Source organism: Tachypleus tridentatus, chromosome 7 (assembly GCF_004210375.1).
Source record: "Tachypleus tridentatus isolate NWPU-2018 chromosome 7, ASM421037v1, whole genome shotgun sequence".
NCBI lineage: Eukaryota > Metazoa > Arthropoda > Merostomata > Xiphosura > Limulidae > Tachypleus > Tachypleus tridentatus.
Window position 1 is genome coordinate 148,557,090 of NC_134831.1, and position 16,235 is coordinate 148,573,324.

Below are 16,235 nucleotides of genomic sequence, written 5' to 3' on the forward strand. Positions count from 1 at the left end.
GGAAAATGTTTTTGAAAGCCTTATAAAACTTTGCTATGTCATTTAACAAAGTTGATATTTTTTTGTATGTGGATTTTTGGGTAACATTTGATAAGGTGCCATGTTAAAAGGTTTGATAAAAAAAATATATTTCTTTAGATGTGGAGAGTAAGTTATTTTCTTGGATAGAAAACTGTATAGAAAGAAGAAATTTGAGGGTTGTTATCTGTGGAATTCAGCCTAACCGAATTAATGTCATAAGTGAAGTACCTGAAGAGTCAGTGTTAGGAGTTTTGCTCCTTTTGGTTTACACTGATGACATACTGAAATAACGTTAATAAGTTAGTTGAAATTTAAATGTTACAGTAAAACCTGTCTAAGCCAAAAACTGCATAGAGCAGAAACCTGTACGAGCTGGAAATATCAAAATATTTCAGCATTTTCTTAAAATTTCTCTTTTAAAAGGCCATCTGCATGGTGAAACCTGTGTAACACAGACTGAAAACGATCTTTCACTTATCTCATATGTCAATAAGTAGGATTAGAACCTGACTAAGGTAGAAAAAGTGATTTTTATTAAATATTAATTTTTTATTTAGTTAATCATTTCTTTAAATATTAAATAAATTTTTGTTTAATTATGATTTGTTTAAATATTAATAAATTCTCAGACATTTTGTTACTGTAAGTATTGGTTAAATATATTCTGTTCTTTTTTCTGCCGTCATTATTTTTGCTGTTAAATTACATTCATGATTTATAGAAATATATTTCTCTTTTAAGTACAAAATTCTGCTTTTTAAATAATTCTCATGAAAAAATAAATTCCTATTGTCCCTTATTTTATAATTTGGAAAAAATTTACTTAATACCTTCATTTAAAAAAAAAAAGCTATTAAATACCTTCATTTGCTTTAAAAGTTGTTTGTTATGATGATTCTAGTGAACTCTAAACTCTGAGAAGATTGATGCAGTGATTCTGTGAACATGGAAAGTTTTGTGTACGTTGACAAGAATGTTTTAACAGAAACTGATGAAATTGATTTAAAATCTATAATAGAATTGCAAGCTGGTAATAACATGATAAATTCAGAAGATGAATAAAATGGAAAAGAATGTGAGGAAATAATTCCTACTTCATCACTAGTGTTATGTTATATTGACGCTATCAAATTGCATGCAAAAATGAAGGGGGAAAATGAACTTCATGAAAAGGTCGAAGAATTGGCGTTTGTTTTTAACCACATGAGAAAGCCCATTAAAAAAAATGAGACAGTTGAAATTGGACACTTTTTTTCAAGTAAATTTGATTAAGATTTTACATACTTGTGTATATTTTGAATGTCTATTTTTGATTTTATTCTGATAAATGTAGCATAAACAGTATAAGAACTTTATTCACAAATGTCTTATTTCCCTTGAGTCAAGCAAGTATAATGTTCCACTCAAAAATTATATATAATAAAGGAAATTTTACTTGGCCCTGTGCAATTTCACCTTAGACAGGTTTTACTGTGTCAAGGTTGTGGATGTGACTGGCTATGAAGAGGATATTGTCTTATTTTCAGACTTCTGAGTTTTAATCAGGTATATCTAGGAATTGTAAGTTAGTGAAAACTAATTCAGACCAATTTTTAGTAAAATACTTTCAAAATTAGAGGTTGCTACCAAAATTTAATGTTTTATAATGCAGTGGAAAAGGAAATATGAACCTGGAATATTAAAGACAAGGTCTGAGCCATGCACTTCAGTACCACTATATTGAAAACTGGGAATAGCATCAGACCTGTATCTTCTGGGAAAAAGTTGGAGAAAAGCATTTTCCACTTCCCTGCAGGTATCACACATTTGAACTGATGTTGGAGGCAGTTTTTCAACTTGCATGGAAACATCAGCTATGCAACATCTTGTTCTTCAAGTGTTTTTGAAGAAGTGAGAATTTCTGGATAAGAAAAGGTTCCAGGCTGCAATGGATATGGTGTTAGGCTTAAAATATTTCTTTTTGCTGTAACTTTACTGATAAACTGAAATTTGGGCAACTGAGAGAGTGTTCTGATGTAATGTATATCCTGGGATTTTTTTTTTTGATAATTTCTGCCTATATACTAACCCATCCAATAAAACTTGCCAACTTCAAATGTTTTCTAACTGTATTAGGGTTAGAATATTTTTTCTTAGAAATTCATGTAGTCTTTCTCATGTGGAAGGGCATCACCTGATAACCAACTGACAGCTCAGTTCTTATTGATCAGTACATTGAGGTTTGACAACATGTGCAGGGAAACATTCACTACTGACAAGCATATCTCAACAACATGGTGAACTTAAGTCTATTTAGTGTATCTGTCTCTGAAAAACTGTTCTCAAAGATTGAAGATTAGGGTAAAAAACAAATTAATTTTGGTTGGAAATTTATCCAGGTGGAGGACCACATGGACAAGTTTAAGTACTTATATATTTATTATTGGCAAATGAAATTAAGTGGAGGAACAAAGCATAAAATTGTGAACAAAAGTTAATTCAACTTTGTTTGTCAAAGTCAATAATGACAAGCTTGTGTTACAAAGAATTTGAAATGTTTATAATTCTTTTCATAGAATAAATGCTGATAGTGTAATCATATTTTAATGAGATATGTTTTAGGTGGCAATATAACTAGTGGTATTTTTAAAAGTATTTTTGACAACCAATTTAAAAAACAAATATTTACTTACCTAGCCACCCACATTTCAAATCAGATTATGTTTACAGCAAACAGTAGTATTTCAAATCCTAGCCTAATAACATTACAGCTTTTGTGGTCTTGGTTATTCATGATGAAATTCTTGTTTTTATTAAAGAAATACTCCAGACTTATTGACCTAGAGAAAACTTCAAAGAATTTTTGTATTTGTAATGATCTTTCTGCAAGGGATCCTGCTTTGTGGAGTTTGGTTGATAGTTTCAGGAGTGATGCATTGTACAAATTCAAAATCATGCTCACCAAACTGAACTCCTTCCCTTCTGTGGATCTAGGCCATTGGGATCAAAATGAGTTTTTCTAGAGCAAAGAAACATGGAAGCAGTTCTGGATTGTGAATGATACTGCTGAATATGATGTGGTCATAGAAAGATACAGATGAAGACCCAGAATAGTACCTTTTTTGATGCTTAGGGATCATAGGAAGAAATTTCCTGATGTAAGAAGAGCAGTATCATAAAAGCTGTAGGAATGAATGTTTGATTCTATTATATGGGAGTATACTTGCAATTCTGAGCAATCTATTTTTCTGTGTGTTTCTGTAATGAATTAGTTTTCTTCATTTTCCTTGAATGGTTCAGGGATATTTTTATCATGTATGCTGATTTTTGTTTGTTTAGGTAGCTCATTGTATGTGTGATGCACAATGTATAGCATAGCATGACAGGGGAAGAATCTTGAAGGGCTGGTAGTGACTTTTGAAAATGCTTTAATTCCTTTGAAATTTTGTTTGTTTTATTTCTGTTCAATCCTCTTAAAAGTATGGAGTACTCCAAAAGAAATTACAAGTTTAAATTTTTACCTTGTAGATAGGGGCCACACTAATGTGACTGCTCTTTGAAAGGTTTGGATTTTTTTATTAGGTGGGTTAATAAATGGTTGGTGGCTTTTAATGGTAATAAATGAAAGATATTGAATGTGGAATACTGTAATTTGAATTATGAGTTTAATTTGAATGGGAATAATAAGTTTAGAAGTGTTATGGAAGAAGAGGATCATGGTGCAGTTAATCAGTCTCATAATCTATCAAGCAAAGTGCTGTTGCTTGTTGTAGGGTAAATAAGCTACAATTTCATTGTACAGGTCATTTGTAGGTCATGTATGGATTACTGCTTTCAGTCCTGAGCTCTTTATCTTAAGAAAGTCATTAAATTTTTGAAAAGGTTTCAGAGGATAGCTACTAGAATAATACCAAGGATGGAAATTTTTCTTATAAGTGGATAGATTAAGATATCTAAAATTGTTTTCTTTTGACAAAGAGAGAGTTAAAGAGTATTTGACTGAGATGCTTAAGATTTAAGGAAATTGATATTGTTGATGGATTATCTTTTTTGTACTTAATGGTAGGAATAGTAAGACGAAAATTTTGGCAGGGCAAGTTATTTTTTGCTAAGGCAGCTGAATTTTTCTAAGAGGATGGCTAGCCTTTGGAATGGGTTGTCTTCAGATGTGGTAGATGCAATTAATTTAAGAAATTAAAAAAGGCTTAAATATTTTAATGATAAGGGTTAACTTTGCTTTATTTTGAAGTTAGTTGAGTGGATGGTCTAGATGAAGCAACAAGTCCCTTGTTATCCTCATTTGTAAACACTGTTAAGATTATTCTCATTAAAATATACTTAAAATATGATAATTCAAGTATATTACTTTTCTGTAATTATAATTAGAAGTCATTTGCCATTCATTCACCTTACTCCACAAATAATCTAAAACTTTCTGTAAAGCGACAGTATCTTTCTTAAGTCAACAACAAATTTAACCAATTTTGTGATCATTCCTTCCTCAGTGCTTAGATACTACAAAGATAATTATCTGACACTTTAACTCATAATTTCTACAAATACATCTCAGAATTATTTCTGCTCTTGTCACTACAGTTAAAAACTTAGCTGAAGACTTAATTTTCGTAAATAATCTTGCATAAAATAGAATTAGCAGTGTCCACTGAAATACTGTAGGAATGATGTTACAAGGAGTAAAAGCTACAGATTAACTTCTTACAGGAAAAATTAAACAACTTATTGAGGTACAACAGTTACATTTAAAATTAAATATACAAAATTACTTGACTGTAATGGTTACTGTAGATCTTGTTTGTAACCAAAGAGCATGTTTTTCTATTACTCTACATGTATTTTTACAAGTAGAACAGAAATTAGAAAACAAAAGAGCTGTAGGCACTTAAATATTATGTTATATTTAGACACTATAGTGTAACTAACTAGTGTTACTATTTCTCATTACAGTTATTTAAGCTGAGTATTTTCAGATTTTCTTTAAACCAGTAATAAAACTCACTTGGGAAGTTTTAAACATACTTATGGCAGCACAATTCTCTGTGATAATATAAAATATTTTGTAGAAATGTTAAGTTCCTGAAAGAAATGTATTAATATTTAGTATAAAGGGTGTTTTTTTGCATTAGTTATTTCTTGTGAAGATTTAAAGTAGTTGATATCTATGTGTAGGTAGATATTTTTGTTTGCCTTAACACACTACAGATTTTAGAGGTCTTTGAAGAGAATTCTGCAAGGATGAGCCATGATTATTTATGTGTAATATTTCATTGATAAAAACATTTTGGTCTAAATTAAGTTAAGCTAATTAAATGTTTCTTAAATATAGAGTTATGTACATGTGTACAATTCTGTTTAGAAGTAAGAGAGGACAAGGGCAAGAAAGAACTGATAAACGAACCAAGAAAATGTTTTACTAAAAAATATTCTAAATGGGATAACACATGCTGCTTCTGCTTCTCTGGTTAGTTACTTCTGGTTATGTCCCCTTGGTGTGGATTCCAGTCAGTAAAGAAACCTTTCTCTGGTGACATATTGGTGGAAACATCCACATCTCAACACAGTGAACTCTTCTTGCATTCAAAGGCAATTGAAGATATACCTATTGAGGATACACCTCATGCTACTTTGAATTCATCATGAGGAGTTATTGTTGAGAGGGATTTGAAGAACATCCCTGAGTCAGAGATTCTCTCTGGTTTTTCCACCCAAGGAGTTTCTGCAGTGAGGTGTATCTCCACTCGCAAAGATGGAATTATGATGCTGACCAATGTCCTCATTCTGATACATACATCAACACGTCCACTTGCCACCATCAAAGCAGGTTATCTTAAATGCAAGGTATGGCCATACATTCCAAACCCTCTTGGATGTTTCCAGTGTTAGCGGTTCAGTCACTCGAAGACATCATGTTGTGGTTCCTTGACATGTGTTCATTGCTGTGGTGAGGACCATGATGCCTATGAGTGTGAAACAGACCCTCATTGTGTCAGTTGCAATGGTTCTCACCAGTCCCACTTTTTTCTTGCCATGAACGGTTAGAGGAAAAAGAGGTAGATAGTGTGAAAACAATTCAAAACATTACTTACCCTGAGGCTCAAAAGTTGTTGTCCACCACTTCATCTTGGATGTATGCTGCTGCAATTCGTTCCACTACTACAGTTGGAGTTCAAACAGATCTTTCTGTGCCTCCAAAAGAATCATTCTCAAACCAAATGAAAAGTTTTTTAACCTCCATGGTCAAAAATATTGAATCAACTTCAACATCCATCTCTGTCTCCAACATACATTTTAGCAAATCCCAATATCTACTTCCTTTGGTTCTAGGTTCGGGCATTTCCTTGGATACATCTTCTCCCATTCAAAGATGTAAAATGGTCATTCATTCACATCCTCAGTTGCTAGAATCTTCTTTCAACAGCAAAGACCTGCCCAATCAACACAGAGCAGGATCCATGGAAGTCAACAGACCTTGCTCAAATAAAGACAGTAAGGAAGAAAGACATGGTCAAAAACAGAAGGGCTCTTCCACCAATTTGCTTACACATAAATAAAAATAGCCACCTTGATACAGTGGAACTGTTGATGTTTACATTCTAATCTGGATGACATCAAAACACTGATTGACTTTTACCATCCTGTATGCCTTACCTAACATGAAACATTTCTCAAACCTGCCGATACAGTCACCTTTCAGTGGTTTTCTTTGTACAGAAATGACAGGCTGTGTAATGGATGAGTGCATGGAGGGGTGGCACTGTTGGTTGACAGCATGTGCCCATCCTATCTTTACTGCTCAACACACCCTTGGAGACCGTAGTCATCTGTGTTTTCTTGGGTCGTACCATCACTGTTTGTTCTTTCTACCTGTTGCCTGGAGATACCTATGATCAATCAGGCCTTGATGATCTCATTGAACAGTTGCCATCTCCCTTTTTATTTCTGGGGAACTTTAATGGACATCATCCACTCTGGGAAAGTGCTGATATTGATGGGAGGGGTTGCTCTGTGGAGCTATGCTTTCTAATCACAACTTTTCAGTAGCTATTCTTATACTTATTTTCATGTACCTAGTCAGTTTTTTACTGCTATTGATGTCTTGATCTGCTGCCCTTCACTATTCTCCCACTTTTCATGGAGGGTTGATAATAATCCATGAGGCAGTGATAATTTTGAGAGAGACGGGTCATGGTTGATGCTACTCAACCCACATGCCCCAGTGGAAGCTAGATCAAGCAAACTGGCCCTCTTTCACTGCTCTTGCAGAACTTGATCCTGACATCATCTCTAAGCCATCAATAGATGACTGTGTGGCAGTAGTAACTGACTGTATTATACAAGCAGCTCAGTGTATTCCTAAAACCTCAACATGTTTTCCATGGAAACCTTGTCCATGATGGAATCCTGCCTGCCACATGATACGGAAACCTCAAAGACAGGCCTTCGATACTTTTTGTAGATATTCCACACACTTGTACTGCATTGCTTTTCAGCAGGCCTGTGCACATGCTTGGTGGGTAAGACATCAAAGCCAGAAGGAATCTTGGATTATGTTCACAACCAGCATATATTCTACCACCAGTTCCAAAGTTATATGGGACAAGATTCGAAAGGTAAGTGTGCAATATAATTTTGTTTCCCTCTTGATCTTGCTTTCTAATGGCCAGAAAGTAGCTGATATCTGGAGCATTGCCGATACTCTAGGTGAAAGCTTTTGCCAGGTATCTAGCACTTCTTCCTCCATAATGCTCATCTTGCTTGGTTTCTTGAATCAAATAACCCCCTCTCACCCACCCTGTATGGGTTCTGATGAAAGTGCTCTACAGTAGACCAACTAATTCTACTTCAAATGTCAATTAGAGAAGCCTTACTCAAGGGACAATCTCTTGTGTCAGTATTCTTTGACCTTGAGAAGGCTTATGATACTACGTGGAAGTATGGCATTTTGCAAGATCTTTGCTTATACGGGTTGCGTGGCCATTTGCCCATTTTTATTAATTTTTTTTTAATTGATAGGCAATTCAAAGTTCATGTGGGTTCAACACTTTCCAGTTCTTTTCTACAGGAACTTGGAGTTCCTCATAGCTGTGTCTTGAGTGTCACACCTTTCAGTATAAAGATTAATGTCTTCACTGGACAACTCCCTCTTATTGTTGGAAATGGGGTCTATGTCAACAACAACTACATCTCATGTCAGTTGTTTAACATGAGGTTTATTGAGTGGCAGCTACAGACTGCCCTCAAGCATTTACTGAAGTAGACCACAGCAAACAGTTTGAACCTTTCTCTCTCTCCAAAACTGTTTGCATGCACTGTTGCCATCAGTGGGGTATTCACCTTGATTCTGAACTCCATATTGATAAAGTTGTGGTTCCTGAGGCAAACTTCTTTGGGCTTATCTTTGACCATAAGCTGTCCTTTACTCCACACATCAAGCAGCTACGTGTCAAGTATACAAGGGCACTGAACATCCTCTGTGTCCTTTCTTCCACCTCTTAAGGAGTGGATTGATGTTCCATGCTAAAAAATCTATTGTGTTCTTATTCAGTCAAAACTGGACTTTGGATCTATAGTTCTGTCAAGACCTTAGCCTTTAAAGTGTTGGACCCTGTTCACCATTAGGGGCTTTGGCTCTGCACAGGGGCTTTCCACACTACTCCAGTCCAATGTTTGTACGCGGAGTCCCATGAACCCCCTCTTTACCTTCATTGTTTGCTGCTGTCTTTAATGTATGCTTCAAAACTTCAATCTTTACCACAGCATCCCACATGGGGTTGTGTTTTCCTTTCTGAGGGAACCATACTTTTTCATAATAGATGGTCTGCCATTGTTCCTTTTGTTTTTTGTATCCAGGTTCAGTTCGATGAATTGGTTCTGGGAACAAGCTCCCTGACATCACAGCTAAGTCAGTCTGCTCTGGTACTATCACTGCCATGCCTGTCCCATATGTGGACTATGGTCCTGTATTCAAGGCTCAGCTCCATGCCAGTTGGCAGTCAACTTGGAGTGAGCAACATGATAATAAGCTTTTCCAAATTAAACCTTCTATTACTCTTTGACTGTCTTGTTTCTGTAAGGATTGGAGAGAAGTTGTTCCATCTAGACTAGGCATTGGTCACTGTTATTTGACTTGTTTTCTTTTACCTGGGACTGATTCACCAATGTGTGGCACTCAAGTCACAATAGCACACATCTTACTCTCATGCCGTAGTTAGGATCGAGAGTGACATCACCATTTTAAACATATATTTATGATGTGGGTTGCAACAACAGAGCTCCACCATGGACTACCTGATTTGACTTGAAACGTAAATCACAGAAGACTTTCTCGAACGACAACATCTTGTATGAATATTCTTTGACATTGAGAAGGCTTATCATTCAACATGGAGGTATAGCATTTTGTGAGACCTCTAAAGCTGACCTTTATATCATACATCAAGCAGCTATGGGTCAAATATAGAACACTGAATGTCCTCTGTGTCTTCTCTTCCACCAGTTGGGGAGTGGATCGGTGTTCTCTGCTAGAGCTATGTCGTGCTCTTATTCTGTCAAAACTCGAATATAAGTTACTAGTCTATGGCTCTGCCAGAACCTCGGCCTTAAAGATGCTGGACCCCATTCATCACAAGGACTTTGACTCTGTACTGGGGCTTTCTGCATTTCCCCAATTCAGAGCTTATATACAGTCTCATGAATCTTCTTTACATCTCTGCCATTTCCAACTGTCTTTAATATATACTTCAAAACATTTCTCCTTACAATAACAGGGGTGGGTTTTTCTTCCTCGGTGGGCCATAAATTTTCAGAACAGACGATCTGCCTTTATATCCAGGCACAGCTGGATGAATTTGGTCAGTCCTTAGATAACATTGCTTTATCCACTGGTCAGCCCATCCCACCATGGCATCTTACAGTCTCCAAATGTGACCTATCTTTAAGTCATCTGAGTAAAGCAGACACACCCATTTGGAAATACTGTCTGTTATTTGCTGAACATCTTTTGAACCATTCTTCTATTCCTGTTTATACAGTATACAGATGGTTTGAAATCAGATGATTGTGTGGGTCAAGCCATAGTTTGTTGTGGTTTGGTGGTTGCGTGCAGAATTCTCTCTACAGCTTCTGTGTTCACTGCTGAACTGTACGCAGTTTCTCTTGCCTTGGATCACATAGAAGCTAAGCAGTACTCAAATTGCACTATTTATACTGACTAGCTTAGTTCTCTACTGACCCTGGAATTGCTTCACATCAGTTCATGTCCTGTTCTTGTCGATATTCAAAACCGACTGGCCCATTTCTCTTTAACATCTACTTCTAACCAGTTCTTCTGGATACTGGGCCATGTTGGTATTTGCAGAAATGAGCTCACCACACCACAGCTAAATCTATCTGCTCTTGCACTATCACTGCTGTACCTGTTCCATACATGGACTATGGTCCTGTATTCAAGGCTTGGCCCCATGCCAGTTGGAAGTTGACTTGGAGTGAGCAATGTGAAAACAAGCTTTTCCAAGTAAAACCTTCTATTGGACTTTGGCCATCTTACTACTGTAAGGATCAGAAAGAGGAAGTTGTTCTAACTAGACTACGCATTGGTCACAGTTTTTTAACTCATCGCTTTCTTTTGTCTGGGACTGATGCACCAATGTGTTGTCTGTGTAACACTTAGGTCACAATAAGTCACATTTTACTGTCTTGCCATCATTACAACTCTTAATGATGGCACCATTTTAAGTTATTTTCTGTCCCAAAGTTTATCCGTAATGTTAGAGTTATTGGTGATGGTGACACTGTCCACCTCTGAAATGTTTTTATTTTTTTAAAGGCCATTAATCTTTTTAATGCTAATTAAGTTTTTAATTTAAACATTAGACCTTTTTTTAATGTGATTTCCTTTTAAGAATCAAGGTAGATATATTTCAATTTGAAATTAGAAAATGGCCGTATTGTCAAATGACTTGAAACCAGGACTGGAAAGGCCAACTTTAGGTTACTAACGCTGCTGTTTGAACTACCCGTTAGTCATCTTGGTGAGTTACAATTAAAGTTTTGCTACAAGTGTTTTAAAACTTTTATTACTTTACTTTCTGAAAATGGCCATAATGTTAAATAACTTGGAACCAGGACTGGAAAGGCCAACTTCAGGTAACTAATAAGTTTTTGAACTTATCTGTTTGTCTTCCTGCCAAATTATGATAATTAGAATTATGCTACAGAAAGTCCTTTACAACTTGTATTACTGTAGTTTTTCTCTTACTGCTGTAGACTAGATGTAAAATTTGATTTTAATTCTGTTTATGTTTTCTTATTAAACTTTTTTTTTACCTTAATTTCCTTTTATGAATTTTACTTTAATTTTAACTTTTTACTGGATGTTTGGTGCAGATAACCTTGTTGCTTTGTGCCATAAAACACCGAACCAACTATCCAATCTGGTTATGTAACCATTATCCTTTTACATACTAGATTTTATTTATTTGTTGTTATTCTTCAGAAAAAGTGAAGATGCCATCTCCAGGAAGGTCAGCAGGTGATGGAATGGAAGCTAAAAGCTCTCAACTGGAACAGCTGCAGTCAAACATATCTATAACAGGAGGTGAAATAAAACCTTCACATATGGGTAGCTTATCTGTAAAGCAGCTACAAAGCTCTCAGACAAAATCCTTGACATCAGCTTTGTCAAAATTAGAAACAACAATACAGTCTTCACATGTTGTAAATGTAACTCCGAAGCTACAAACAACAGATATAGCTATTTCAGTCAAACATAAAGAACCAAAATTTGTACCATATGAGCCATATAAAGCTGCAGTGAGACCTATTATATCAGAGGCTGGCATAAAACAAAAGAAATATAATTTACTTAAACCCAGAGCTGAGAAACATCTCTCTCTTTGTGGTAGTTTAACAGAAACCCCTATTCCTTTTCCTTTAACATCTACAATTGGAAATGTAACTCCAGACAATGTTGACAATGATCAGTCATCACCTGTTATTAAAGTGTTACGAGAAGTTGTCACTGATGGTATTATTGATAACAGTGATAGTGAAAACAATGAAAGCCACCAGTGGGAAGAAGATAAGAAAGTCATGGAAGCTGAGATTAAGCAACTAAAAGATGAAAAAAATGAACTTGAAAAACAGTTCAAGGCTCAGACCCAGGTAATGTTGAGTAACAAATAAGTACAAAATTCTGTGCATTTGATAGCCATAAAATGTAGCCTAAAACCACTTACATGGGTAGAAAATTTATATAGTCTTAACATGCCTGGTTGGCTATGTACCTTTAAGTTTTACATGTCTAAGATTTAAATCTGGAAAAATAAAACAAAAAACACCATCCTACTTTTTGTTTATTTGGCAGTGTAAATTAATATGCTGCATAGTTACTTATCTTAAAGTTATTTTGATAAAATATTAGTACAGTTGAAACGGGGAATTTTGATGCACTTATTTGCAGTGAGTACAGTATATTTTTGTCATAGTTGCTGTAATTATTAATGTACATAATTTGTAAAATATTTCAGAACAGTATCATAAAAATGTATTAAACTTGTGAATTAAAAGATGTGGCTAGTAGGATACAAAATAATGCAAGTTTAATGAGTAGTTATTTGAGTTTTGTTGAACCACAAATTAAAGAAACTGCATGTGTTTTACAAGAATAATGTGTTTTTTTTCAACATTCTGAGAACAATGCAGGCATCACATTTGTTGCAGTTGTGCTTGAATTCAAGTATTTTTTCCACATTTAGTTGCTTAATTTCCTGCTAACTTATCAGTATCAGCAGTTTCTGCTAAGTGTCATTAACTGCTGGTATGTGTAGCTCATTAAGATAAAATATGAAAGCCCTGGGTAGTTTTAACTTAGAAATTATTATCTTTGTTATGTTTATTTAACAGGTGAATGCAGAGCTTAAGAAACTATTAGTAGCATCAGTAGGAGAAGATATGGAAACCCGAGTACATTTTCTGAGTGAAGACAAAGCCAAATTGGCTCAAGATATAGCTTTTTACTCTCAACAGCTTTTGGAGGACAATGAAGAACTAGAACGGCTCTCTATTCAATGCGACGTATGGAGAAGCAAGTTCTTGGCAAGCAGGTTGATTAAATATTATTAAGTGGTTATAGTGTATAAAAAAGCAAATTGAAATGGGCGTAATTAATTTTTGATTTTTCTCTTATCATTCAAATTACTGAATTCATTTTATACTGTTTACAACTTGTAGGAATCTGCATACTTCATAAGTAATATTTTGTTTCCAAGATGATACCTTAACTTTTCTCACAGAACATCTGTATTACTTACACCTCTGCCTATAAGATTTCAATGCCACTAGCCTTGAGCTAATTGTCATCCAAAATTCATGTGCTTGTTGTGAAATGTGCTGATGCAGGATGATATCATGATACAAAAATATTCTTCCTTTAATAAAAAGGCAACACAACACCCATGCTCAGTAAACTCTTAAGCACTTGCACTTGAAATAAATTTATCAAAATATGTGATCCTCAATGAAATTTACATTGTTGTTCTGCCTTTGCTTTTGTTTCAAAAGCATTAACATAATGAATTTTCAAGTGATGGTGACTTCATCCTCTGAAAGTAATTGAGTTTATAAACACATAATTTATTTCTATTGTGGCTTCTAGAGGATCATTGACTGTTGAGAACATTATGGTCATTGTATGGTGTTGCGAATTCCTTCATGCGTACTGTGTCTTCTCCACCCACGTCTTTTATCTGATTCCTTTTCTTCTAATATAGTGAATGACTAGGAGGACAATGAAATTAACTGATTGTTCCCTTTCACCAAGGTTTAGTTGGTTACTACTTTGCTGGATGGGAAAATAATCAACCTTTTCATCTCTTTGAGGATATAATTTCTCAGGTATACTCCTTTGTTTACCTTTGGTCTGTGTTTTTGTTTTTCACACATTTTTAACTCCACAAGAAACCAATTCTTGTGATTATTCTTTTCTCTTTTGCTTAATATTAGAGTTCAGGCTGGTTTCTTTCTTGACCAACTTGTGCCCACATTCCCTGTTTCCCTTACATTCTTGTTATCTTCCCAAAATTTTCATCATTTCATCCTCACCTGAGTGATATATGAGTACACTTTGCTTTTCACCCCTGTTCCTTGGCTAGATCAGTCTACCCCTATTCTTGCATTTTAGCTTCTTTCAGGTCATTTTCTTTTCATTTTTCTAATGTCTGGTTCAGTGTTCATCTTGTCTGTGTATATTCCTGTTAGATTGGGTCCTGTGTATGCCCATCCTTTGGTCTCATTTTTCTTTTGACAGCTATTTTTATCTTCCTTTTTTATACTTTTCTCTTTCTTCTGATCCTGTTTCTCTTCACCACTTCATAGATTTAATTTGGATCTTTTGACCAAACATGCTATTAAGAAGTGCACTCCTATCCCAGATTATTTTGCTATTATCTCGTGGTGGTTCCTCAGTATAGCTGGGACTGGCACTTGGTTATCAACCAGTTGTATCTTAACTGATTTTTAGTTATTTCGCAGTTTTAGTTAAGAGGAATTTTTTTCCTATCTTCTGGTTTTTATCACCTGTCTATTGGTGACTACAGTCAGATGCCTTGCTGTACATCCCAACTACCCTAACCTCCAGATGTGTTTTTTGTTGTTTCATCCATTGGGATAAAGTATTTCAATTACATGCTTTTCTCTTTGATATAGCATCAGCCCTTTGTATTCAATCAATTCATGATGGCATTTGCTCATGACATTCATGTCTGGGGCTTTTATTTTGTCTTTGTGGTTGATTGGCTTATAACTGCCCATTTTTGGGAGATATTCTTCTGCTACACTTCTCGTCTTCTGTGGGAGACTGCTCATTTGGTTAAATTGTCATGCTTTCCAAATCCTTTCTCACACCTGCACAGCATTTAGTACATCTGGACATTTCTTTTAGCTATTATCTTGTTCACAATCAGCCTTCATCTTCCAGTTATGAAATGTCTGATCATGAACCTAAAAAAAATTTCCCGAACCTCGTGAGATATTATTGGTCTTACGGTGGAAATTTTGGTTGTAGATAGAGTGCTTACATTACGAAACAATGCATTTGATTGATATGTTTTGTGTATAAATAGTACAAAAAATGTTTTAAAAATCTGATGCAATAATACTAGGGTTAACAAGTATTTACAATTACCTTTTTTTCCCATATATCTAAATTGTTATGCTAGTAACAGTAATTCATTATATTTTGTATTAATTTTTTCATATGTTGGTTTCTGAAGATAAGATTTAGATTTCTAAATTCTTGAGGCTGGCATAGCTTAGATTTATGCTTGTAGAAATGTTTAACATTGCTTGAAATAATTTGCACATCTGCAGTGTAGAATCCACTACTAAACTCCTGTATTCTTTCATAAGTTCATGTTAGTAACATTGCATGATTAGAATCAAAGTTTGCATTGGTTTTTATCTGTAATGTGAAACACCATCCATACTTTAAGTTAATTACCTTAAAAGCATTCAAACAATAATTGTTTACAATTTTTCTATATTACATTGGTTTTTAGAATATTTGAAGTTCAACATTGTAATTGTTTCAAAGGTATCTATTTTTATTTAAAATTTGTCACTTTCACACAATTAAAAAATAGTACTTCTTTGTAATTAAATTATAGCTTAATGGTTGATGAACTGGCCCAGTGGAAGGCTCACCTTTCTCGACATTTTGAAGAAGCCAAAGATGCTATACATCTCCTTTTAGCTGAAAGACAACAGGCTAGACAAGATATGATGCAGACATATCGGTAAAATTACTGTAACTGTTTTTAGGTCTTGGAGTTGATGTAATAAATAGATTTGTGATCAAAATCTATTGATTAAATAATAGAACGTTGGTAAAATACTTTAATGATTCATAAGGTGAAAGGAGCGTGAAATAATATTTATCAGTATTTAACATGCTTAAATATTTTTTCTCTAATTTATGTAAATGAGCTTTGGGAAAAATACATTAATGACATCTCTGAAAAATTCCGTGTTTAAATTTGTACAAAACTTAACAAATGTAAAACAGGTGTGATTTATCCAGTAAAACTTAGTGTCTAAAACAACATTTTTGTGAAACATGTGTCATTGTTCTTTTTAAAGTAGTGCAATTTAACATTTGTTTATTATAGGGTAAGTGAAGGTTGTGAAGAAAAAAAAAAGGTAAAACTCAACTTTTCAAAACT

The 16,235-nt window shown here is 34.6% G+C and overlaps 1 protein-coding gene across 7 annotated transcripts in view; it reads left to right on the top strand.

The window, feature by feature from the left end:
- Nucleotides 1-16,235, top strand: part of LOC143256876 (golgin-45) — a 28,448-nt gene that overhangs the window by 4,734 nt on the left and 7,479 nt on the right. For 4 of the 7 annotated variants that reach the window (XM_076514674.1, XM_076514673.1, XM_076514670.1 and 1 more), the window contains exons 2-4: nucleotides 11,513-12,180; nucleotides 12,922-13,121; nucleotides 15,681-15,809. In XM_076514674.1, the coding sequence (XP_076370789.1) occupies nucleotides 11,524-12,180; nucleotides 12,922-13,121; nucleotides 15,681-15,809 (986 nt within the window). In that variant the 5' untranslated portion in view covers nucleotides 11,513-11,523. Of the gene's footprint in view, nucleotides 1-10,952; nucleotides 11,164-11,512; nucleotides 12,181-12,921; nucleotides 13,122-15,680; nucleotides 15,810-16,181; nucleotides 16,213-16,235 lie in introns of all 7 variants that reach the window. The other 3 variants (XR_013031590.1, XM_076514669.1, XM_076514671.1) reach the window with 3 other exon arrangements.